This window comes from Pseudocercospora fijiensis, assembly GCF_000340215.1.
Source record: "Pseudocercospora fijiensis CIRAD86 unplaced genomic scaffold MYCFIscaffold_2, whole genome shotgun sequence".
Classification (NCBI taxonomy): domain Eukaryota; kingdom Fungi; phylum Ascomycota; class Dothideomycetes; order Mycosphaerellales; family Mycosphaerellaceae; genus Pseudocercospora; species Pseudocercospora fijiensis.
In genome coordinates, this window is record NW_006921533.1 from 1,378,387 (window position 1) to 1,402,229 (window position 23,843).

Consider the following 23,843-nt stretch of genomic DNA (forward strand, 5'->3'; position numbering starts at 1 on the left):
GCCCTCGCAATCAGGCTGTGACAATCTATCAACCAGCAGGGAGACGAGGATTGGGAATGATGATTTGGCGTCGAAATGGGATGCTTTTCCACAATAATAGAGTCAAATTGTAACGATTTCTGAAGGAAAAGTACCCGATGCTGAAAACGATGTATTCGAAGGAGATGAAATTTGTGAAAAATCATGCTAATACTAGAGCGGCAGTCAGTGCCATTCAGTTCCTTTCGCGTCAATTGATGAACAAATTCCCCCTCGGAAACCATCACAGCAAGAAAAGCCAGCCTTCTCAGTACAGATACGTCTGCTCCAAGATAACAGCCTTATCCTTCTCACTAATCCGCTGATGGATAAGTGCAAGATTGAACAAATGCCAAGCATGAAACGTCCTAACGCAGTACCCGAAATGTTCCAGCCGACGAAGCGTCCTGTCATCAGGCACGTTTTGCGGCAAATGGATCAAATCAGCAAGTATCCAACCCCAAGCGAATTTCAGCTCCATCGGCCTCCCGTCAAAAGGAAAGTGCTGGTGCTGAGTAAGAGGATAGTCCGGCCTAGACGCGTCCGTCGGACCCGCGAGCCGTGAAGGGTCGGAAGCGATTTCTCGAAACCAGGACAGAATCGTCGGGCGATCGATGTAGTAACGTTTGAGATTCTTCTCCACGTTGAACCCTTCGGTTTTCAGGAAAAGTCCGGAGATATACACCTCCCACTGTTTCTCAGGCAGTGGCGTGATCTCGTATTTTTTTGCGTCGAGGTGGGTTTGCACGTGGATTGTGAGGAGGGTGTTGGCTAGCTCCCAGAGGGTCTGCGTCGCGATTCTTTTCCGACTTACTGAGATGGGTCTTTGAGATGACCATTGCTTGATGAGTGGGCGGAGGAAGTAGAAGCGTGAACGCACAGATGGGTTGATGCCACGCTGTGCAATCCAGATGGATAGGGCGTCGAGGAGGGTGAGGCCGTGGAGGTTGGAAAGTCTGGAGACGGACTGAGAGAGTCGTTCGAGATTGCGGGCTTGGCTGGAGCGGTAGAGGTTAGTTGCGTTGCTTGCTTCCTCAACCAGATCTCGAGCATGCCTGCATGTTGGGCTAAATTTATGGATGTCGGATGGGTCGAGGTGAGAGAGGATGTTGGTCTTGAGTTCGACGGGGAGGTCGAGGAGATTTGGGGTAGAGGCCTGTGAAGGCGTGGTGGCTGACTGGCTCGCAGTCATAGTGATATGTGTAGCTGTGGTTTCTGATGGTGGTGGTGGAAGAGGAGTCTGAGATGTCGTGGAGTCGGTTTGAATGGCCTCTTGGTAACGTCTCATGTGTAACTCGGTGTTGTGAAAAGTGGATTTGAAGATTGAATTCCGAGAGAGGCTTCTGCTTAAGTATTCTACCGGACCTTAGGGTGTATTATGGGTAGAAAGGGACAATGCCTTTCATCCACCTCGGGCGATTTTGTGCCTTCAGACCGGTAGAAAGCGACAATGCCTTTCATCCGTCTCGGGCTACTTTGTGTTTTCAGATGTACAGCTGTGTCTCCAACAAAGCAAAAGAGTAAAGGAGACAAAGGCCAACATGTCAAAATCGTCCGGAAGATCATGATGGTCGGTCAGTATACGAAGACCTCATCAACAATCGCTGCCTTCTCAATCGCACTTCTGTGCTCCCCGGTGACAAATGCATCGAATCGAATGCCCTCGGATTTGCCCAGCTTGTTCGTACGCAGTAACTGATTCCAACCAGATTGCACGATTGAGCTCATGCTATTGTGTAACGCTCGCGAAGAATGCGCAGTCACCTATTCAGACTGCTCACTCGCTGATTGGGCGTAGCCATTGCGTCTGTTCGAGGTCCCTAATCCGCGACCAAGAAAACGTCTTGTGTCCAGGTCTGGGACGAGCTGGCGCAAGATCCACCTGAAGATTCGTTCGATAAAGATCATAAGTTAGAAAACCAAAGGAGGCTCAACCTTGCAGAAGATGTCCACATCAAGCCCCCGTTCAGGATTTATTCTGCACTCTGGACGCCATGAGGTGGGTGAGACAGCAGAAAGATTGTCTTGCTACATATGCCACCCAAGTTCAGACCTGTATATCTCTGCTACTCCTATTGGTTAACGAACGACTGCCTGATCGCGGTCTCGGCCGCATCGGTGCCTTCCTGTGCGTCTTGTGCGTCCGCAGCAGCGGGTGCGACAGCTTCATCTGTTGGTGGCACTTCTTTGTCTGCGCTACCCGCACTATTTCCGTCCGCGTTCTTCTTCTCTTCTTCTTCCCTCCGCTGTCGCTCCTCATCCTCGCGCCTCCGAGCAGCCATTTCTTCTTCATTCCTTCTTCGCTCCTCCTCCTCGCGACCGCGCACATATGCCTCACCAATTCCTGGAAACAGACTTGCAACTAGCAGAGCAATGGTCCTCTCTACCGGACGAAGATAATCTCGCAGCCACTGGAGTCGCTCATTGCGTTGCCTTCGATCTTCATCTAATAGACGTTGAGCAAGTTGTTCAGGTGTCGGCATCTGTCCAGCTCGGCCATCCGCGGCGGCGGGCTGGCCCGGCTGTTGAGGTTGAGCCGGCGGCTGGCCTTGAATGTTCTGTTGCGGCTGTGCCGGTCTTGGCCGACCGTCGTTCACAACACCATCCCACCATCTTCTGACTGCAGCGCCATCGCCCAGCAAACCTTGCCTCATGAACCAAAACCCAAGACCTATCGCGATGAGTGCCAATGGCCTCCTCCAGCCTAGATTAGCGCCGAGGAGGAAGTAGGCGAAAATGAGAATGCGCAGAAGTAGCCACATGTGGTTGATGAACGGCGCCATAGGGCCTAATGGATCCGGTTGCGCTGGGGCCATTTGTGCTTGAGCTCCTTGCGCAGGCTGAGCAGCAGCAGGTTGTCCTTGAGCAGCAGGCTGATTTTGTTGTGCTTGCATATTGGCGGCGGTTGGTGTATCTGATGACTGCGTCGTAGGTGATGGCTGCAGACCAACCTGCAGAGATCTCCCTAGCCGCAGGCGAGCACCTGCAAAAGTGCCGTGCTGAGGAGAGAACAGAATTGCTTGAGGGCCGGTGGGCGACGACAGCAGGTAAGCCGTCACATCAGTAGGCTGCGAAGATGGTGAAACATGTTGCTGTGACTGAAGTATGCCTTGTGCGCGCTGTTGCCATGTCTGTTGATGGCCGAGCGGCGGTTGCGAAGTTGAGCGAGCTATCTGGGCTCCGGTAGCGTTGGGCAATGTCCCCAGGGCGGGATTAGGTTGAGCTGCCCGATTTCGCGCCGAGCTGCCAAGGTGTAGTGGATCGATGTAATCGTTCAGTGACTGAGTCCGCCGATCCAGCTGTTCAATGCGGTTTCGACCCTCGTCTGTATCCGCTTGCCCTCTGATCTCGTCTAGCATGCGACGCATCTCCACGATGTGATTGCGAGCCTGGTCCAGTGCAGATGGACCATTCCCACGAGCTTGAGTTTGTGGTGGCATGCCAGGAAGTGATGGAAGGCCCATGGGCGCATGATGAAGATTAGGTAAAGCATGATTGCCAAGTTGCGTGGGATTAAAAGCAAAGCTTTGCTGGTGAATGACCACACGTTCGCCATTGGGTCCATAACCCTCAATGTGCATGCCTTGATTCACGGGGTGGGAAGGCGGCTGTGAGATGCTGCGCGGTGGCTGGGGATGTGATGTTAGACTGGTTGCACGATGGTTGTGTCCTCCTTCGGCAGCAGCATCCGCCTGAGGAGGACCGTTTTGACCCGGCACATGCTGAGCCTGCTGAGCCTGTGTCATCTGCTGTTGCCGCATTCGCAGTGCATGTTGCTGCTGGGCAAGGGTAAGGGCTTGGTGTTGCAGGTGCGCCTGCATTTGCTGTTGTTGAGCGAAGAGGGCGGCCTGATGGACCTGAGCATGCTGAGGGTGAACTCCATGCAGTATGTTCTGCGCAGGCTGCTGCTGCTGCTGTGGTGGTGCTGCCTGGCTTTGGGCCTGTTGTGCTTGTGCCGGACTCGCGGATCTAACAGGTGTGCCTACGCCTCTCCTTTGGGAGGAAGCATGCGGTATTGGGGCATTGGCGGCGCCTTCGCCCTTGACCAGCAGATGCACATAGTACTTGACTTGTTCCGGGGCCCTCCTCACGTTCAGCGCATCGGCCAGCGTTTGCTCGTCATCGACCAACGCTCGTCCTCCATACAGTATTCTAAGCCTTTCCGGAGCGGGAGTCGATGGCAGCGATTGTGATAAACGCTGTCTGATCTGCCCGATGGTTTGGCTGACGGGCACTTCATCGCCCAGTGAGAAGTCGTCGATGCCATCAGCGAGATGTCCTGGCGGCACTTTGATGTTTAGAGTGATGGCTTTCGGAGGTTCGGCGGGTGGTGGTGCCATGGTGTCGAGCTGGAGTGGAGTGGAGTGGAGTGGAGGCAGTGGCGGTGGTATTATCGTCGCAATGGCTAACACACCAGAGGATTACAAGGCGTATAGTATGGTATGGCCATGTTGGTGTATTCACAAGCCAGGCTCCAGCTGTCCTGTTGCCCTGCAGCCGCGAACTCCAGAGCCGCAGTCCAGCCCGCAGCCCTGGCGCTTTTATTCCATTGTACAACTACGTCAGCGGTCCATCTCGGCTCGACTTCCTTTGGCCGATCGATCCTCACGTCAGGCTTCGGGGATTTCGATATTGGGAGGCGCATCTGGGGCGGAGCCTGAGATGGCATAGAGACAGTCCGCACCGCACCATGTCGCCGACGGTAGCACGCCAATGCCAATACCGATACCAATGCCGCGTCGTGCTCGTCCTCCGCACTTTTCCTCCGCGCGCGAGGCCACAATACCAACGACAACCCTTCTCCTCCGCATTCAAGCCGCAACGGGAACATCGTAAGTCCTCCTTCCGAGCACGATTAGGTGAAGCATGGCGAAGCACACCCATAGTCTGGAAGCCGATCCCAGTCGGCCTGGGCATTGCCTTTCTAGCTGCGTTCCAGTTCTACCGAATCAACGAGCGGGAACGAAGGAGAGAAGAGGAAGCATGGCGTCGCAGCAAAGATGATCCAGAAGACGAATTTGACTGGGGAGACTTAGGCTCGCCCAAGCGCAGAGAACGCATACGCCCCGCGGGACCATGGAGTGTACAGATCATGAGTACCATTCCGCTCAAGGCATTGAGCAGATGGTGGGGATGGTTCAACAGCATCGACATACCCTACAGCTTCCGAGTGCCGGGCTTCAAGCTATATGGCTGGGTGTTTGGTGTCAACTTTGATGAGGTGTCGGAGCCCGACTTGCACACATACAAGAATCTGTCCGAATTCTTCTATCGCAAATTGAAACCCGGCGTGCGACCGCTGGATCCTCATCCAAATGCCCTTCTATCGCCCGCAGACGGCAGGATTGTGCAATTCGGCGTCATCGAGCATGGTGAAGTCGAGCAGGTCAAGGGCGTGACGTACAGCGTGGATTCACTGCTCGGGCAGCAGCCTGCAAGCAAAGCTACGAGCAACGTCACAGCAACGGAAGGCTCCCCAAAGCCTTCGCAAGAAAGGACAAGATTCGGTGACGAGGAGTCAATTCACGAAGATGCGGAATTCGCTCGCGTGAATGGCATCTCTTATACCTTGCCCAACCTGCTCTCGGGAGCTGCGTCAACGCCAAGAGGCAGATCTTGGTGGAAGAAGCCCAAGCACCCTGATCCAAAGAATGCAGATCCACAGATGAGAGAAGGCGGATCAAAAGATCACCACTTGCCTCATCCAGCGTCATTGTCCGATCAGTCAACGCCATCGTCCAGCTCATCCGAAAGAGAAGTGCAAAAGGATCTCGAAACAGGACCGAATGCACCACGACCATGGTACTATCCGGCTGCGAAAGAAGTACCAACCGCATTATACTACTGCGTTGTATATCTCGCGCCTGGCGACTATCATCGATTCCACTCGCCTGTTTCATGGGTTGTGGAAAGCAGAAGACATTTTGCAGGTGAGCTGTACAGTGTCAGTCCTTTCCTAGTAAAGAACCTGCCAGGTCTATTCACACTCAACGAGAGAGTTGTACTACTCGGTCGATGGAAGTATGGTTTCTTCAGCTACACGCCTGTCGGTGCCACGAATGTCGGCTCCATCGTCATCAATTTCGATAAAGAACTGAGGACGAACAGCTTGCTCACTGACACCCTGGCGGACAAAGCCGCCGAGGAGGCTGCAGAGAGAGGTGAACCATACTCAGGCTATGCCGAGGCTACGTATACTTCTGCCTCGCCTGTCCTGGGTGGCCACGCATTACGGAAGGGAGAGGAAATGGGAGGCTTCCAATTAGGCAGCACCATCGTCATGGTGTTTGAAGCTCCAAAGGGCAAGAGGCCCAGCTTCGATGAAGGATTCATTGGCGATGGTACGAAGAGGAAAGGTGGTTGGCAGTGGTGCATTGAGAAGGGCCAGAAAGTGAAAGTTGGAGAGAAGCTCGGCTTTGTCGACGAGGAAGATCAGGACGGTCCTCTCTTTAGAGAAAAGCGATAAATCTGAGGGCACAAAAGTGCTGGATGCACTGCCGGGGTTACATCTTGGTGAGCGCTTTCTTCAATGTACACATTAAGCTCATGTCTTGGTGCTTAGATACCCAACTCATGGACCGCATTGCCTCCGTGTAGCATGACGCATTCCGGTCCAAGTGCATTTGGAAAACTTTGATCTGCAATGTGGTGACCATGGTCAGTATAGTCTACCAAAGCTGCAGTTGCGAGTTCATCAGGCCTGGTCAGACATATGTACAGCAAGCTCCAGCTATATACCTCGTCGGGTTGAACATATGAGACTGCCGTTGGCGTCTGAGAACACATATACACAGGTCATACACGGGTCATACACTGTACAACCCATATTGGTCATGGACTGCTGCTTGGCATGACTTCAGATAAGGCCGTCGGATTCACGGAGCAAAGGATGCTCCGGTTATAAAATTCAATCACAATTGCCGGAAGTGGAGATATCCGCTGTTTACTAGGATATTCCTATACACATCAACGTGGAGATCCCTTGTCAATACTCAATCCGACATCATGTAAGCTCAGTTTGAGTTCGAGCCACGCAATCCCCGCATGAGTTGACTACAGGTCAAATATGAGTGATGCGACTCGCCTTTGCTGGGGCTAGTATACTGAATATCCGGCAGGATCTAGAAGACGTAATGGGTCTGCATTTCAGTCTCTACACTATCTTTGTCCTGATCGAGCTAGCCGTCGAAGCACTCACAGCCTTGGGAATACTATGGCTTGCAATCGACTACCTTCGAGTGCTATGGCTACGCAGGAGACTTCCACCAGGTCCCTTTCCCTTACCATTAATTGGTAACCACTTGGACATGCGGATGCAACGTCCTTGGCGTCATTGGGAAAAGCTGTCGTTCGAAGTCTACAAAAATCCCATGATCACTCTTTGGAATGGTCATCGACCAGTCATCTGTTGTAACGATGCTTGGACAATCTCTGACATGTTTGAAAAGCGAGCGACGATTTATTCTTCACGACCCAGAATGATTATGATGGGCGACGTGATCAATACCACGAAACATAATCAAGTCTGTTTGAAATATGATGATCAGTGGAGGCTGCATCGGAAGTTGAGCGTAATCTTCACCATGGCCATACACTGATCGGCACTAATTTCATTGATCATCAACAGCACTCCGTGGTGGGCACTCAAGTAGTCCGAGCCTATCGCGGCTTCCAAAGCTCCGAAACCAAGATCCTACTCGAAGACCTCCTGACCCGCCCGGACAACTACGTGCCAGCCATCGAACGCTACTCCTGCTCCATCGTCTCAATCGTTGGTTGGGGCCGTCGTATCAAAGACACCAACGACCCCGTAGCCCAACGAGCCCTAGAATCCATGGAGGTCGTCAATGCCGTCATCCCCGGACAAGCCATGATGGAGATGATGCCCTGGTTATTAGAGCTCCCGAGCTGGATCAACCCTCTACCAAAACTCATCTGTGCTGTTGGTGATCGACTCAACACCTTCTGGCAAGAAATGACGGAAGAAGCTGCCGCCACAAGCGAAGACGAAGACTTGTTTTCGAAACGTCTCATCAAAGAACGCGATGCGGGAACGATCAATGCTCGAGAATTGGGCAACTTGGTTTCGAACCTCATCGGCGGCGGAGTCGACACGACATCCAGTTCCATGATCTCCTTCATCCTAGCCATGTGCGTCTTCCCCGAAGTCCAGAAAAAAGCCCAAGAAGAACTCGATCGCGTCGTCGGCCGTTCCCGCATCCCAGACTGGGGCGACGAGGACTCATTACCCTACATCACCGCCACGGCCACGGAAACTCTCCGCTGGAGAACCGTCACCACCCTCGGCGGCATCCCCCACGCCCCGACCCAAGACGACGAATATCGTGGCTACCATATCCCCAAAGATACCTGGATCGTTGGCAATGTCTGGGCCATCCATCGAAATCCTAAAGATTACCCTGACCCGGATGGGTTTCGGCCCGAGAGGTTTTTGGAAGGGAGTGAGTGGTATCGACCGCATCCTAGCAAGAAGGGACATGCGGCTTTTGGGTGGGGGAGGAGACAGTGTAGTGGACAACCGCTGGCGGAACAGGGACTTTGGCTTGTTACGGCGAGGTTTCTTTGGGCTTTTGAGATTAAGCCGGGAGTGGATGAGGAGGTCAGTCTAAGCATTAAAAAAACCCCATCTTTGTGTGTGTGAGTACCTGCTGATGATGAGTTTGATAGGGGAATGAGGTGAAACTTGACATTTTTGCGTATACTCCAAGTGAGAATCAGAGGCCTGAACCTTTTTCGGTACGGTTCATTCCTAGGAGTCCCGAGATTAGGGATTTGATTCTTCGTGAGGCTGAGAGGGCTAGAGAGGAGCTAAAAAGATTTGATGGGGAGACGAAGGTTAGGATGTCGTAGTCGAGGGAGAGTTGGGAGAAGGTGAGCTGGTGGTAGTGGATATGGCTTTGCCTCACAGAGCTGGTGCCGGGAGGTTTGCTGCGTGCGGCTTGCCTGTCAGTCATGGCGTCAAGGACAATTGAGCATTACATTACCCCATATTCATCCACAATTGTCACCATTTGTAGTAGATATATATATAAATTACCGTACAGGCAGGGCGGGTAGCTGAGCAAAGCGAGATCTAAGTAGAAGCAGCGTTCCTCCTGCCCTGTCTGCCGTTCTAAAATCAGGCATTATTGCTTTGACTTCTTTTTGGGATTTCTCCCAATCAGATTTTCTGCACGTGATTTCTTACTGCACAACCTCTCTCAAACTTGGTCGTAGCATATGGAGAGTACGCTCGTCAAGGAGTGAGTGGATTGTGGCGGAAGCTGGGAATATATAAGGCGGGAAAGAAGGGCAAGCAGCCAGGGAAGGCGAACTTCTACGCTCCTCCAACCCACCCTAAATCGCACTCACACTACTCGACTGCCCCAATCCCACCTTATCCATGACTTTCTCAACCACACCCTTGACCGGCAAATCCGCCGATCGATGAATTATATACCCGATTCTTGGAAAATGCACTCTCAACCCATTCTCAAGCTCAATAACAACCTTATTCGTATTCAATCCCACAAGCTTGCCATGCTGAGGATGTTGACCGGGCTCGGCGTCTGTAGGCTCAACGTAAAGTTCGTCTCCAGCCTTGTATTGCAAAGGATCTTTGGGATCGATGCCGACATGTGGGACAGCGTATTCGGAGGCGAAAAGGAGGTTGCGGGCCTCTTGTTCGTTGATTTTGTCGTTTTGCTCGAGTTCGGGGGCGTGGTGGGGGATGCTTTCGATCCTGGATATCGTATTAGCATTTTAGGACTGAGTGAGGGTATGTCTCTCGGACCAGTGATAAAACTTAGGCCACTCATCTCTGCCAAGACCCGGCTGCTTCTCCATATCCAAAGTCTTCATCGCCCATTTCAACATCCACATGGCATGAATATCTGCCAAACCACATTCTTGTCCGGCGATCCAAGGTCCTTGCGATAGGAAGTCGTTCTCAACCGTTTCGATCAAAGACCTCAGCTCGGAAGCAGCATTGGTCTGCAATCTGCTGTAGTCTGCTCTGCCGAAAAGCGGAAAGAGGTCTTTGCGATCGTTCTGCAATTGCTTGTTATTGAAGTCGACGGGCACGCAGGGTAAAGCTACCCAGAAACTTCGGTATCCCCAGGCTTCAAATGATCGATCGGCTGGAGATGTTTTGAGCGCTTTGCCTTGCTGCTCAAGCAGGCTTTGCATGGCTTCGATGAAGCTCGCGTTGTCGGGGAAGACATCTTTGCCTATGCTCAGGACTGGGACGCGACGGTATGTGATTCCCAGATTTCGAAGGATTGGGCGTGGGATGAAGAATGGCTGTTCGCAGACCTTGAAAGGCGTTTTGGTTGCGTAGAGATAGTTCCGAGATTTTTGCGCATTTGGAGCGAATTCTGGGGGAAGGTCAGTAGAAGTGTGCGTACACGATTTTTAGGGTGTCTACACGCACGATAGTCCCAGGCGATGACTGGTGGTAAGGATGGCATAATGAGTGTAGCTAGTGTTGGTCCACAGATATCAATGTAAGTATCGATGCTGCTGCCCTGAAATATAAGTATGCCACAGCCATTCTATCATTGCTTGAGCTACGATTTGGTTTGGAGTTCTAGGCCCCCATACCCCTCAAGGCCGGAGGATGGGAGTTTGGCGAAGAAGTAACTCACGCGAAGTGGCATGAAGCTACATCGGGCCACGTGATTTTGAACTGCATTTGGCAGTTCTGGACGCATCAGCCGCGGCCTAGATGTCTCAGGAGATTGGGTGAGGTCGCCTATCCGCATCCACGTGGATAACTTATGTAGAAGCAGGACATTATTGAGAAGCCGAACTTGACGGGACCTGCCACTGTGCCGCGCGCGACTGCATTTTACCTCGTCGGTCGTAGATTCTTTCTCGCGTTACAGTCGCCGTTTCCCTTTCCTAGACGGCCTATAGGAAGGTTTACGTTCGTTCCTTCCGCTCGCTCCGCGCTTCGCCTTACTTTGCCGCGCGCGACTGTATTTCACCTCGTCGGTCGTAGATTCTTTCTCGCGTTGCAGTCGCCGTTTCCGTTTCCGTTTCCTAGACGGCCTATAGGAAGGTTCACGTTCCTTCCTTCCGCTCGCTCCGCGCCTCGCCTCGCCTCACTTTACCGCGCGCGACTGCATTTCACCTCGTCGGTCGTAGATTCTTTCTCGCGTTGCAGTCGCCGTTTCCGTTTCCGTTTCCTGGACGGCCTATAGGAAGGTTCACGTTCCTTCCTTCCGCTCGCTCCGCGCCGCGCCGCGCCTCGCCTCGCCTCGCTCCCAATCACACCTTGGAGCATGGCACAATATCCGTCCCATCATGGCAGGACCTCTGGCCTCTGCTCGCACCATCAAGAAAGCCAGCATCAGCTCGGCTGACGCGGGCGAGGCCAAGGAGACATGGCCATTGACCCGCGATCACCTTCGGAAGCAGGCCCGCTGGATTCGAGACACGCTTGATCCTCAAGTCGCGCAGGATGGGCCGGATGCCCTGCATTCAGACGACATCCTGACCCTGGACGAGCTTCTTCGCGGCCTCGTGGGCGCTGGTCTTGGCGTCGAGGACATCCGCTACAGCCGCATGCACCTGGCCGTGAATGCGATTGCGGGAAAGGCGACACGCTGGCCAAGCAAGTTGATTGACCGATGCGAGAGTCTGAAGGCCGCCTGGGAGCAGCATTATGGCCTTCTTTCAGCGCTAGGGACACCACTGTATGAGGCGGGAGGACGACTGCATGGTATTTGCAAGCCAGAAGACCTGAGCAAGGAAAAGCTGCTGGTCAAATGGATGAGAACCGCAGGAGTCAAGATCAGTCCAACGGTGGCGAGAAAGCCCGGTGCGCTCGGATTCGCTCCCGGCTCGTAGGCTGCTCCTTCGGTCATTTGACATCCAGCTCCTGACAAGATCGCAGGTGGTGGATCAATCCTTTCTTCGCCTACCGAGACGGCATCATCGACAATGGCAATAGCGGCGGTGGCGTCGTTTCCGATGCTGCTGGTGCATACGCGGTCGTTCTGACTGCAGGCGACGAGATCTCTGGTCCAAATCCAGACAGCTTCCAGTACAGATGTAGAGACAAGGATCCAGGCCGCTATCGGTTGACAGCGGGCACGCCAGAGTCGCGGCATCCCGTACGAATCCTCAGAAGCCATTGTCTGCAGTCCTTGTGGAAGCCGAGAGCCGGGCTCAGATACGATGGCTTGTACGTACAGACAAGGAATCAATGCAGCCTAGAAGAAGCATGTCGAGGCATTTTTTGCAATCCAATCATGCTGAGTGAGCTCGCAGGCATAAAGTCACCGGCTGGACGATCAAGCATGACAACAGAACCAACCAGATGCTCTACATAGTCAATTTCCAGCGTCTTCCAACCGAGCCGAGCATGGAAATCGTCCTGAAAAGACCTTGGTCGGACGAAGTCGAAGATTATACAGAGTACAAGCGCATTCGAAATCTTCAACGTGAGAAGCAGAAGGCAGCTCTGAAGCCTGTTTTGACGCTGGCAACGGATGGCATCAATGAAGGCAAGTCAACGCCGATTCCAGAGTTGTACGATCCCGAGACTCCACAAGGCACGATATACATGCTTGAGCACGAGGCCGCTGGCGATTCGGGCCAAGAATTCTAGCGTCCTGACTTGCGATTTTCCAATTTCTGAGCAAAGGACTCTCCTGCTTCAAGTCGCCAAGGAGCGAGATCTGTTAGAACTGTCAGCCTTTGATTGGAGAGAAACGGTCTATTTCCGGCCCATGACCATCTTGTGAATCTCGAGCACAAGTATATCGACGTCTCACTAAGGTCGGAGTGCAACAAGAGCTGTCTTGAGGAAGCATGAAAGCGCAGCGCAGCCCTGCTGGCTCAAGAGCGATGGCCGGCCCGAAAGTACGCTGAGGCAGCGATGAGCAGGAGAACAGGGTCTTTGGAAGAGCATTCACCACCCTACTCAACATTCTGCACGGGGCACGGGGCACGGGGCACATGCACTCTTATGCAAGCAAGCGACCTTCAACATGGCATGCTCTTTCTGTTTCCTGCTTCTCCGTTTGCCTGCCCACACCACTCCAAGTCCCGGTCCATACTGTCGACTGTCTGAGAATGTCGCGTAGCGCGATGTGAACGGCACCCGGGGAGCCAGACAAGGAATATTTTCTGCCATTATTCCTTCGTATTCCGTCTCCGCTCGCCCGCATGACATTCTCGTCTCGGTCCGATAGGTTATCATCAAGCTCTTGGAGTTGCGACGATGCGGTTTTTGACAGCTGCTGGCGTTGCAGACGGTTCGCCTTTTGTACATCAAGGTCAAATCCCGGCGCGGCAATTGAAAACGCTGAATGCCTCGGAATCCTTCAAACGGACTTGCCGTGCCAAGCGAATGAAGGATCAGTGCAAACCCGGCAATCAGAAACGTAAATCGGTCCTTTCCGCTATGTGATGCACCGTGCATGTGGTGGCGATGTGTCCTCGTTGAAGACTCGACCCACTTTATCTCCATCGCTACCGGCCTTGCAATAGTACCTGTGGAGAGTGTGAAGAGCTTTGGAGTTCCCATGGGCAGTGATGGGCGATCCCGGGCCTTCCTCGTCACGATGGCATTGTGGAGTCAGATAGTAAGTATCTCGCATAGAAATGTTTAAAAAGTTCTGCCATTGCCATTCCATCTCACCTCTTCATCACCGGGTCTTCTGTGCTTTTCTTCGTCCAAGATGAGCACTCACCACGCCACCAGCGAACGGATCTCGAACGACGACGGAGCAGACGCCAAGCAGGCCACGGAATATCTTGACGAGATCGATGGCGTTCAGAATGCGGATAAACCTAAGCGTGGCTTGGAGGCGCCTGGGTTGGTGCGAAACTTGACGGCTGAAGAGAGGACTAAGCTTGAGAAGAAGCTTGTTCGAAAAATTGACCTCAGGCTGTTGCCGCCCGTCATCATCATGTATATCATGAATTACCTGGATCGAGTGAGTGGCCTCAACAGCATTATGAATGAATGATTTGGGCTGATCTGTGCTGCAGAACAATATTGCGACTGCTCGTCTCGCCGGAACTCCGGGGCTGGAAGAAGATCTCAAGATGACCGACTCCCAATACGAGACTTGTGTTTCGATTCTCTTCGTGGGATACATTCTGATGCAGATCCCGTCCAATCTGTTCCTGAATAAAGTCGGCAAGCCGGCGCTCTACCTGCCTGGAGTGATGGTCGTATGGGGAATCATCTCGACCGTGACTGCAGCTGCCCACAACTTCGCTGGACTCGTAGTCATCCGATTCTTCCTCGGTTTCGTTGAAGCGGCCTACTTTCCCGGCTGTTTATTCTTTCTGTCATGTTGGTACACTCGCAAAGAACTGGCCTTTCGATCCGCAGTCCTGTACTCCGGATCCCTCATCTCGGGAGCGTTTGCTGGACTCATCGCTGCTGGCATTACCGATGGCATGGACAGAAAACTGGGCCTACCCGCTTGGAAGTGGCTGTTTATCATCGAGGGAGCGGTTACCATCGTGATTGCGATCGTATGTTTCTTCATCCTGCCAAATTTCCCGCGCACCACGACGTGGCTCACGGAAGAAGAGCGTCAGCTTGCGGTCTGGAGGCTCCAAGAAGATATTGGTGTCGATGACTGGGTCAACAGCGAGGAGCAGAGCTTCTGGCACGGCATGTTCCTTGCATTCAAAGACATCAAGGTCTGGATCCTGATGGTTATGCTTCTTGGCATCGTCTCGGCCGCAAGTGTGACGAACTTCTTCCCGACTGTCGTCCAGACGCTCGGCTACAGCAACATCATCTCGCTGCTTCTGACAGCCCCGCCGTACGTGCTTGCAGTCTTCACTGCCTTCGCGAACGCCATCCATGCCGATAAGACTGGCGAGCGCTTCCTTCACATCACCATACCACTGCTCGTCGGAATGGTCTCCTTCATCTTGGCCGCAGCCACGACATCAACCGCACCTCGCTACCTTGCCATGATGCTGATGGTTCCTGGAATCTATACTGGCTATGTCATTGTCCTTGCTTGGATCTCGAACACGATCCCTCGCCCACCTGCAAAGCGTGCTGCGGCGCTCGCAGCCATCAACGCGGTTTCGAATGCCTCGTCCATCTATGCATCATACATGTACAGCGGCGGACCACGATTCATTGTCGCTTTCTCTGTCAACTGCGGCACCCTGTTCCTGGCTATTCTTATGGCCGCTTTACTCCGAGTGACGCTGGTGCGTCTGAACAAGAAGCTTGACCGCGGCGAGGAAGTGGAAGGTGCCATCTCTGGTGCAAGTGTCGGCGAGGGTGCTGCCATGAGAAAGGGTTTCCGCTTTTTGGTATAGAGCAACAAGTGTGCGCAACCATAGATATACGGTGGGTAGAGCACGAGCCACAAAATTGGCGACCATAAATTTTGGCGCAACAGGTCGATTGTCCATTGCATTCAGGCTCTATCTTCCGCGTCTTGACAACGGCTGAACATTCGCCGGATCTTCAATCGCTAATCCAAAATCCTTGGGCTCCGCCGTATCGTCATCGGCTGCCTTGTATGATGTCTGCGATAGATAAACTACTTGGCCATATCGCACAGGCTTCATGCCCGCGCCTTTGACGAGCTCCTTCACTTCTGCATTAGCGGGCTCTTGAGCCAGAAGCGGGGCATTGAATGCCTTCGCCGTCTCGATCGGACTCAGCGTCACGCTTCTACCAAGCAGCCAGAAGCCATTGAAGGTAGCAAGCACAACTCCAATAGCCACAAGCGTCACCCCTACGGCGCTGCCTAAGAAGGCGTAATGTGTCTTGTACACTGTCACAGTCCGTGTCTCTGTGGCCGATGTGACGTTTTGCATCGTGGTGGCGTTGGCCTGGGCGAAAGCCGTACGAAACATGAGGTTGCGAGCCTGCTGCAAGAGATAATCGGTAGGATCTGAGAATTTGGTATAGCACAATCCCATCGTGTAGTCGGTCACGTCGTCCATATTGGCGAATTGCGCCGCTGTGCTGCCGCCCGAAGTGACTTCGTATCCAGCGGCGCCTGCAAATCTCACTCGAGTTGCGGAATTCAACTTTGACGAGAGAGCATATGCATACCCGCCCAAAGGAGAAGGTAGGCCATACATGTTCTCAAGATCGTAGTCGACGAGCGAAACAACATGATCGCCAGCGAGTGTGGAGCCCGTCGCAAGAGATATGGTTGATTTGTTACCATCAATCTCTATGGGATACTGCACAGTCGCTGCGCCGATCGTACAGTTCTTGACTTGAAGCTGGCCTTTCGAGCAAGCTTTCCCAGGCTTATATTGCATGTCGAGCGTGATGTTCGAGGGAGTCAAGGCAGACCAGCCGAAAATGACTTGGAAAATATCCGTTCCGGTGAAGGAAGCGTTATTAATGGACCCGTTTTCATTCGTTCCTGAGAGATCGAAATCTGCAGTGCTGGAGTTGCAGCTGATGGCGAGACCGGCGCCAGTCATGAGACCTGAGCACTTTCCGTCACCTGCACAGCCAGTTTCATTTACGACTATGGACTGTCCTGTGCTCCAAGCCTAACATGAGAATTATTAGTCAAAGCTCGCATTATCAGGGATATATATTACTTCTCACCTGCACGACAGGAGCGAACTTAGTGTCCAACATTGTGACAGTGTACGCTCTACCAGATGTGTATCCGGTAGGATCTTGAAGCGTCTTGACGACGGGTATTTTGAGCTGTACATCATGTGCGTCGGAGTGGTAGTAACGGGTGTCTGTGGTCGTTGTTGAGGCCCTTTGCAACAATGGTCCATTGATTGGCGTGAGAGCCACAAAGATTGCAGCGAACGAAATGTAGCTGAAGTGTCGTCCCGCGAACGCCGCTGCCACTGCGCTCGTGCCATGGTCCCAGTAACGATGAAGGTCGCCGAGCTGCGTTCCTTCAGTCAAGGCCTTGCGCCACCAGTGAATCTGGAGTACGTTGTGAGCAACGGGGCTGTCATGCGAAGCCCACCATCCATACTTACTGTGAGTCCTTGAGTGAAAGCAGCACTCAGCAGTATGTTGCTTAATGTGTATGCCACGGAAAGGTACACGCTAGGAGCATATTTCCAGCTCGAAATATGTGCACCATTCGAGGCTACAAGGATCGTGATCTCCACAACACAGCAGCAGAGCACGGCGAACAGGCAACTGATACCAGCCCATGGTATCCGCCGAAAGAATCCAGGCTGCCAAGGGTTCATGTTGGAAGGATGGTCGGGATCATTATTGAGGGGCTTGTATGCGCTTTGAGCAGAGCTCGAAGGAAGAACAGAGGCCATTCTGCTGGCGCATATCTCCTCTTAAGGCGGTGTTCGTGATGAGTTCAGAAATAATATCTCCTGCGAAGCAGATTCTTCTACATACGTGGTCCGAAGACATCCTAGCTTGCCGCCGCCGGATAGAATACGAGGAGCCATTTTGTCGATGGACTTGCTACGGTAATCTCGACCGCAATGCAACCTGAAGTTGTGCCGGTGGCCAAATCTTGGAAATATGGAACTGGTACGATGGTACAATGCCATACAGTTTGACGCTTGCATCTTGGCGAGGCGAGATAAAGGTGGTTGTGAGGCTGTGAATGTCTTGTTGCTATTTTTATTACAGTAGTCCGCTCAGCCCCTGCTCATGGTCTTCACGCTAAGGTCTATAAATACTCTCTTTGCTTCTGAGCTAGATAGGACAATGTAGTATAACTACTGTAGATAGTAAAATACAGCACAACTACTACAGATCTTATTATAGCCTATATAGACGCTTAATCGTCGAGATACGAATCTTACAATCCTGCTTCTTCTAAAGTTCGGATTGCGACAAAAGTCTTAGTATTTCGAGAAATATATCGTATATCGAACCTATACTAAAAAGATATCTATAGAACGTCCTAAAAATCCGCTAAAAGTACAGAAATTATCCTTTATATCCTATATAACCTATCTATCTTCGAAGATAGTATCCTAGGAGCGTATCGTTACGCTGTCGAGATATTTGTCGTAGAGCTCGAGAAACATAGGAGGTCTTGGCATTCTCACGTAACCCGTTACCCGAGAAACCCAGAAGAATAGTTTGGCGGTATTTCGGTCGCCTCTTCGTCAATATTACTGCTCGTCTCCCTTTTGCATGACCTCTGGTCTTGCCAGGCTATCACCCTTCGATCTTGCTCTTGAAGACTTCCAAGTTGTTTCCAGCCCGATCACAATGGAAGGCAATACAATGACGCTTGACGAATGTGTTGATGAAAACGGTTGTTCTCACTGTACATCTTCCTTCGCCCTTCGCTCATGTCTCTTTCCATGCAGGTGTACGGCAGCGGCTTACATAGCAGATGACATTTGATGTGCCACTCACGCGTGCTGATCCTTCAGCTTACTGCATCGACTTCAGCCCGCCTTCAGAACCCTACTCACTGTCGACGTGAGATGAAAGACAGTCTCTTCGGACGTACATTTCATCATGTTTACATTGCCAATACTGGTGCTTCCACTGCTCTCATGCGTAGCATGGATCGTCTACACTGGATACGTGCATCCCCTCTCGAAAGTCCCTGGGCCATGGCTCGCAGCCCTTAGCAGGTTCTGGTACATCTACCACATGCGAAAGGGCCACTTCGATCAAGTCAATAGACAACTTCATGCCCAATATGGTAGGATTGTTTGATCGTTTTAGCTGTGTCTGGATGACCTGTTGATAGAGCAGCAGGACCTGTTGTGCGAATTGCACCGAACGAGGTCAGCATTGACTCTCCAGAAGCTGCACATATAATATACAATAATCGACCCGGCCAGCGATTCACCAAGGTACGAATAGTCTGCTGGGTACATCGTAAACGCATGGTCTGACAGATCCAGGCCGACTTCTACACAGCTGGGCGGCCAAATATTGCTAGTAAGAGCACTGATGAGTGTCGTGACTCTAGTCAAGCAAAGCACTGATCGGCTTAGGTAAACATGAGAACCTGTTCATGGATCTTGACGAGGACCATCACGCCTCGCGACGCAGAATCGTCGCCAATTTATACAGCATGAGCAGCATTCTGGAATCTGAGTCTTACATCGACGATTGCACCAACCTTCTGGAGGACCGTCTGACTGGCTTCTACAAAAGAGGCGAAGTGGTTGACATTAGCCGTTGGTTCCAAATGTCTGCATGATCTTCACCCATTAAGTCGCCTGTCTAAACCCCTCGCAGGTATGCTTTCGATGCACTCGGAGAGCTTGTGTATGGCGAAGCTTTCGGATTCCTGGAGAGCTCCAGCGATGTGGGAGGCTGGATGGCGCTGATCGAAAGCTTGTCTCCCTTTAGACAGACTCTGTTGCTATTGCCCGCGTATCTTCGCAAACCATATATGATGAGCGGGCTGTTGTACAAATCTGTCAAACTGGCCATCACCGATAACGCGAAGCGCGTTAACTACGCCAGAGATCTTGTGCACAAACGCATGTCTGAGCTGAAAGACAATGGTGGCGCGGCAGAGTCCCAAGGCCGACGTGATCTGCTTTCCAAAATGTTCGAGCTCTCGGCCACGAAGGGTGACAAGGTTGATTTTCATCTTCCGGAGATTGAGATGGAAAGCTGGGTGAATATGTACCTCCACCAGAGCCCAGTTACTTGAATGACCGAGTGCTGATAGGAGAACACAGTCAAGCTGGTGTCGACACTACAGCCATAGCCCTGCAAGCTATCCTCTATTACATATTGAAGGATTCAAGAGTGCATCGGAAATTGCTGAGCGAACTCGATGCAGCACACCAGGACCAGCGCATTACCATTCCACTTAAGTACAGTGATGCCCTCAAGCTACCGTACCTGGCGGCTTGCATCAAAGAGGCCATGCGTCTGCACCCCAGCGTTGGCTTGCAACTGCCTCGACATCCTCCACCAGAAGGATGCCACATCTCTGGGTACTATTTTCCCCACTCCGCGAGAGTCGGTGTCAATGCTGCAGTGCTGCACTACAACCAAGACGTGTTCGGCGAGGACGCTGCGAGCTTTCGGCCGGAAAGATGGTCCGCGGACAATGCCGCGGAGATGGACGTGAGTGACTTGGTCAATCAGCGTCACGGTCCCAGCTAACAGCTACAAAGCGCCATCTCTTGACATTTGGGGCCGGCACGCGGACATGCACAGGTAGGCGAGCTACTACGGGGTCACTCGTTTGAGGTCACTGATGCTTGCAGGCAAGCATATCTCACTCGCAGAAACCTTCAAGATGATTCCTCATGTCCTGCTTAAGTTTGACATGAAGCTGGCGGAGCCTGGAATGGAATTGACGAAGCAGGACTGGTGGTTCCATAAGATCAAGGACTTTCGTGTCTCCATCCAGCGCGAGCTTCGTCCATAGTCTTGTAAGACTACCTTGGCTCAGCAGAGGTCAGGACTGTGGTCGTCTGCTAGGAAGGGCTGTCCACGCTCCCATCCTCAAGCGGAGGATTCTGCCGTCAGGGTCATTTGATCCTGCGTCATTGCAAGACATACACCGAAGGCGCCAGGCGCATACCACAATGACTCCTCACAGCTTGACGCAGTTGAGTATTGGCCTGACGAAGTATGGCTGCCTCTCGTGACCCGTCCTACTTCTCGTGCAATCTGTCTCTTGCCGGACCGCGGTGCGAAGCGAATGTGTTCTTGCTGGGATTGCATATCTCGATCCCCCTTGCGCACGAAAAATGCTTTCCACTACAGTACGCACAGGTCCGCAGGGCGCTGGGCCTCGTCTCCAGGCTTCGGATTCTGGCTGAGCTCTTGTGCTACACGCCTGGAGCTCCGGTGTGTCTTCGACTCATATCGTGGTAGGCAGGGAAGGCAGCGCTTCATCGTAGGCTGAGAAATCGTAGGCTGAGTGACGACGATTCTGTATCAGGATGCGGCTGAGATGTGTTGCTGCCGCTAGAACTAGAGCGAACCGATTGGCGCTGCCAAGACACGTGGAGACACCCTTCGCCGGGCCAAGGGCCGCAACCTTCGATCCTTTCCCGCACAAACAACATCCTCGCAGCCCTCTTCCCATATCATACAACCCTCATCTGCGGTGACCCGTCAGCCACTCGTTTTGTGCTCGCGCCCGGTCTGAGGACGTACTGTATCTTCACTCTCCTTACCGCCACCCTGCTGAGCCCTGAGGTGCTTCGCCAGCTGTCTCGTAGCCCATACGCCAACATGCATTCACCTTCTGACCCCATGGAATCCACCACGGGCTAAGCCACCTCTACATTCTACATGATCAGCCCAGCTAAGCTATTTGGAGAATACAAAGATTGAGTAGTCGAAGGCCGCCGCTTGGGGCTGCATATCAATGGCCTGCTTAAGAGAGTGAGCACCCAACTCTTTCACTCACATCCTCTACACCACACATCTCCTGCCTGACAAATTTTTTGGCAATCTTTCCTTCCATCCCAGACTCCAGGCCTGGTCGAATTGCATTTCTTTGTGCAACGTGCGTGCTTCACAAGGGCAGCCTGACCCGACGCAGCCATGGCCAGCATGAATGGCCACAGCATGAACGGACACATCTCAAACGGACATGTGTCCGAAGAACATTCTAGACATTCAGTATCCGACCAAGTCGAGAGGACCCAAGTAAGGCTACCGAAGAAGCTCATCGTATGCTGCGATGGCACATGGATGGACAGAGACAATGGCTACCAGAAGCCATCCTTCCTGCAGAAGCTCCGTGGCAAATCTGGAAAACTTCAAAATCCCTCAAATGTCACGAGAATAGCCAGGGCAATGATGTCCGAGGACGAAGCCAAGCACCCTCAGGTGATATACTACCAATCAGGAATCGGAACTGGGATTGGGATATACGATAAACTGTTTGGTGGAGGAACAGGGCTTGGATTGTCTGAGAATGTTCGCGAGGCTTACGCATTCCTGGGGACCAATTATTCTCCCCACGATGCAGACAATCTTAGCAAGCCGGATTCCATCTTTCTGCTGGGATTTTCTCGCGGCGCATTCACAGCAAGGACATTGGGAGGCTTCATTGCCGCGGTAGGCATTCTGACGAAAGCGGCAATGCCATGGTTCTACGATGCGTTTCAAGACTGGGAACACGCAGGCGAGAAGGACTATCAGCCAAACTTCTTCGAGGCGATAAGCGCCGCCAATCCAGACTGGAAACTAGACCCTGCTGTAGGAGCTCCGGATCCTTCCATTGCCTGGTCAAAGAAGCCAGAAGACATCGATACATATATGCAAAAGTACAAGGACCATTTACTTCGACACGGCCTGACGCAAGATGCAAACATCAAGTGCATAGGAGTTTGGGATACCGTTGGAGCGCTGGGAATCCCCATTAGCCCTCTCCTCCAGCGAACACTCGGCATGTCAGCCTTCATCAAGGAATATCGATGGTATGACACCAGGCTAAGCAATTGTGTTGAGAATGCTTTCCATGCTCTCGCACTCGATGAACGCAGATTCCCGTTCTCGCCCGCTGTCTGGGAAAAGGACGATGCTTGCAAGACCAATCTGAAACAAGCTTGGTTTCCCGGTGCTCACTCCAACTGTGGAGGCTCATACGAAGATTACGGCATGGCCAATATCACACTAGCGTGGATGATGGACCAGGTCTCCGGCAACTCGCACGACTTTTCCAGGAAGACATTCGATCCCCTTGACTGGATAAGATTTGATGACGACTATCTGGACACGTGCTTCAAACACAACCAGCAGTACTATAGCGCATTAGCCAAGAAGAACCCCTCAGAAAGCGAAGCGTATCAAGGGTGGTCTATGGGCAAGGTTTACGATTCGAACACCTTTCCACAGTCTCTGACAGGAGCCAAACTGCGAACGCCAGGCAGATATCAAAAGGCAGACTATGAGAGCGGCAAATACACTGGCAAGCCCCTCGAGAATACTTGCGAGTACATCCACGCTTCGGTAAGAGCACGAATGGACTTGGCAGGTCGATGTGTAGAGCCAGAAGAATGGTACCAGAAAGTCCTCCGATGGATTTGGCGAGTGGTGACGTTCCAGAAAGACATCAAACCGTATCGACCGCAACGAAAGAAGGTTTTGGGCGGCTTGGTTGATCTCGGCGGACCGCTCTATGGATGGAGATTGATTGACGGACACGAATCGCACAGCGAGCCAAATATGCAAATCGACATGAGTCCCGGTGGCATCAAGCAGGTGCACTGGGAATACCAATCTCCAGGCATGACTTCTGCTTCAAAGATGGCGGAAGACATCATCGCCGAAAAGGGTTACGAGCAAAGACTTCTGGATCATGACCAGGATAGTGCAAAAGCTAATAAGATCTTGTTTTCGAATAACAAATGGTCTTGGTTTAAGAAGCCGAAAAAAGAGTATCATTGGAGCAAGACGTTCTAGACTTAATGCTGGCCGGGGCAAGTGCAAGGGTACAGTACTATATGAGCGTTTCACAGGACATTGTTAGCGTATTTTTTTTTAGTGAGACCGTCAGCGTTGGAGCGTTGGGATGACATCAGCATTTGAGCGTTGGAATTACAAGCTCCTGCATTCGTACCGCAAGTTTTGACATTTATAGATACCGTATTCGTTTTCTTGCCAGGTGAATCGTCTCACCACACAGACCAACACCTCCTCAAGGACTCGGTGTCCGCTGTTCCCGGAAGCGACAGAAGACATCTTGAAGATCGAGAGAGACACCAAACGTGGACTCCAAGCTATGTTAAGTTACATTGCCTGCCGGGATACAGTGTCGCAATGTCGTAAACGATGCTTCTTTCGGGACTCTATCCCGACTGTCAGGGACTTCTTACAAGCTTCTAATCGAGGCTGAGTCTCGCCTGAAGAATCCGACCGTAATACGCTATAGTTCTATAGCCTAGAGTTGTTGGCATTATTGTCAAACATC

The 23,843-nt window shown here is 52.2% G+C and overlaps 11 protein-coding genes across 11 annotated transcripts; 6 read left to right on the forward strand and 5 right to left on the reverse strand.

The window, feature by feature from the left end:
• Nucleotides 1-286: 286 nt before the first annotated feature.
• On the reverse strand, nucleotides 287-1,210 carry MYCFIDRAFT_193796 (uncharacterized protein; the record flags this gene model as incomplete). The annotated part of the gene is made up of 1 exon (XM_007924903.1): nucleotides 287-1,210. One exon carries the CDS (start codon nucleotides 1,208-1,210, stop codon nucleotides 287-289), a length of 924 nt encoding a protein of 307 aa, XP_007923094.1.
• An 813-nt stretch (nucleotides 1,211-2,023) lies between these two features.
• Nucleotides 2,024-4,358, reverse strand: MYCFIDRAFT_213887 (uncharacterized protein; the record flags this gene model as incomplete). The annotated part of the gene is made up of 1 exon (XM_007924904.1): nucleotides 2,024-4,358. The coding sequence occupies one exon, from the start codon at nucleotides 4,356-4,358 to the stop codon at nucleotides 2,091-2,093; it is 2,268 nt and encodes a 755-aa protein (XP_007923095.1). The 3' UTR covers nucleotides 2,024-2,090.
• A 360-nt stretch (nucleotides 4,359-4,718) lies between these two features.
• MYCFIDRAFT_202159 (uncharacterized protein) lies at nucleotides 4,719-6,613 on the forward strand. Its single transcript, XM_007924905.1, has one exon. The coding sequence runs from the start codon at nucleotides 5,111-5,113 to the stop codon at nucleotides 6,482-6,484; it is 1,374 nt and encodes a 457-aa protein (XP_007923096.1). The 5' UTR covers nucleotides 4,719-5,110; the 3' UTR covers nucleotides 6,485-6,613.
• A 775-nt stretch (nucleotides 6,614-7,388) lies between these two features.
• Nucleotides 7,389-8,889, forward strand: MYCFIDRAFT_40760 (uncharacterized protein; the record flags this gene model as incomplete). The annotated part of the gene is made up of 3 exons (XM_007924253.1): nucleotides 7,389-7,589; nucleotides 7,646-8,638; nucleotides 8,707-8,889. 3 exons carry the CDS (start codon nucleotides 7,389-7,391, stop codon nucleotides 8,887-8,889), a joined length of 1,377 nt encoding a protein of 458 aa, XP_007922444.1.
• A 486-nt stretch (nucleotides 8,890-9,375) lies between these two features.
• Nucleotides 9,376-10,487, reverse strand: MYCFIDRAFT_82743 (uncharacterized protein; the record flags this gene model as incomplete). The annotated part of the gene is made up of 3 exons (XM_007924683.1): nucleotides 9,376-9,760; nucleotides 9,812-10,394; nucleotides 10,451-10,487. The coding sequence occupies 3 exons, from the start codon at nucleotides 10,485-10,487 to the stop codon at nucleotides 9,376-9,378; spliced, it is 1,005 nt and encodes a 334-aa protein (XP_007922874.1).
• Nucleotides 10,488-11,930: 1,443 nt separating this feature from the next.
• On the forward strand, nucleotides 11,931-12,690 carry MYCFIDRAFT_210249 (uncharacterized protein). Its single transcript, XM_007924906.1, has one exon. The coding sequence runs from the start codon at nucleotides 12,344-12,346 to the stop codon at nucleotides 12,632-12,634; it is 291 nt and encodes a 96-aa protein (XP_007923097.1). The 5' UTR covers nucleotides 11,931-12,343; the 3' UTR covers nucleotides 12,635-12,690.
• An 814-nt stretch (nucleotides 12,691-13,504) lies between these two features.
• Nucleotides 13,505-15,414, forward strand: MYCFIDRAFT_88541 (uncharacterized protein). Its single transcript, XM_007924907.1, has 3 exons — nucleotides 13,505-13,613; nucleotides 13,733-13,967; nucleotides 14,023-15,414. The coding sequence occupies exons 1-3, from the start codon at nucleotides 13,564-13,566 to the stop codon at nucleotides 15,325-15,327; spliced, it is 1,590 nt and encodes a 529-aa protein (XP_007923098.1). The 5' UTR covers nucleotides 13,505-13,563; the 3' UTR covers nucleotides 15,328-15,414.
• A 71-nt stretch (nucleotides 15,415-15,485) lies between these two features.
• MYCFIDRAFT_206533 (uncharacterized protein) lies at nucleotides 15,486-17,443 on the reverse strand (the record flags this gene model as incomplete). The annotated part of the gene is made up of 4 exons (XM_007924908.1): nucleotides 16,984-17,443; nucleotides 16,589-16,927; nucleotides 15,559-16,530; nucleotides 15,486-15,524 (listed from the first exon to the last, which is right to left on the reverse strand). The coding sequence occupies exons 1-4, from the start codon at nucleotides 17,278-17,280 to the stop codon at nucleotides 15,486-15,488; spliced, it is 1,647 nt and encodes a 548-aa protein (XP_007923099.1). The 5' UTR covers nucleotides 17,281-17,443.
• A 971-nt stretch (nucleotides 17,444-18,414) lies between these two features.
• MYCFIDRAFT_52974 (uncharacterized protein) lies at nucleotides 18,415-20,827 on the forward strand. The gene is made up of 7 exons (XM_007924387.1): nucleotides 18,415-18,641; nucleotides 18,692-18,831; nucleotides 18,915-19,138; nucleotides 19,187-19,582; nucleotides 19,639-20,032; nucleotides 20,083-20,125; nucleotides 20,176-20,827. The coding sequence occupies exons 1-7, from the start codon at nucleotides 18,452-18,454 to the stop codon at nucleotides 20,337-20,339; spliced, it is 1,551 nt and encodes a 516-aa protein (XP_007922578.1). The 5' UTR covers nucleotides 18,415-18,451; the 3' UTR covers nucleotides 20,340-20,827.
• Nucleotides 20,828-21,232: 405 nt separating this feature from the next.
• On the reverse strand, nucleotides 21,233-21,495 carry MYCFIDRAFT_171435 (uncharacterized protein; the record flags this gene model as incomplete). The annotated part of the gene is made up of 3 exons (XM_007924909.1): nucleotides 21,233-21,298; nucleotides 21,333-21,403; nucleotides 21,432-21,495. The coding sequence occupies 3 exons, from the start codon at nucleotides 21,493-21,495 to the stop codon at nucleotides 21,233-21,235; spliced, it is 201 nt and encodes a 66-aa protein (XP_007923100.1).
• Nucleotides 21,494-23,335, forward strand: MYCFIDRAFT_41005 (uncharacterized protein; the record flags this gene model as incomplete). Its single annotated transcript, XM_007924264.1, has 2 exons — nucleotides 21,494-22,129; nucleotides 22,199-23,335. The coding sequence occupies 2 exons, from the start codon at nucleotides 21,494-21,496 to the stop codon at nucleotides 23,333-23,335; spliced, it is 1,773 nt and encodes a 590-aa protein (XP_007922455.1).
• Nucleotides 23,336-23,843: the final 508 nt, after the last annotated feature.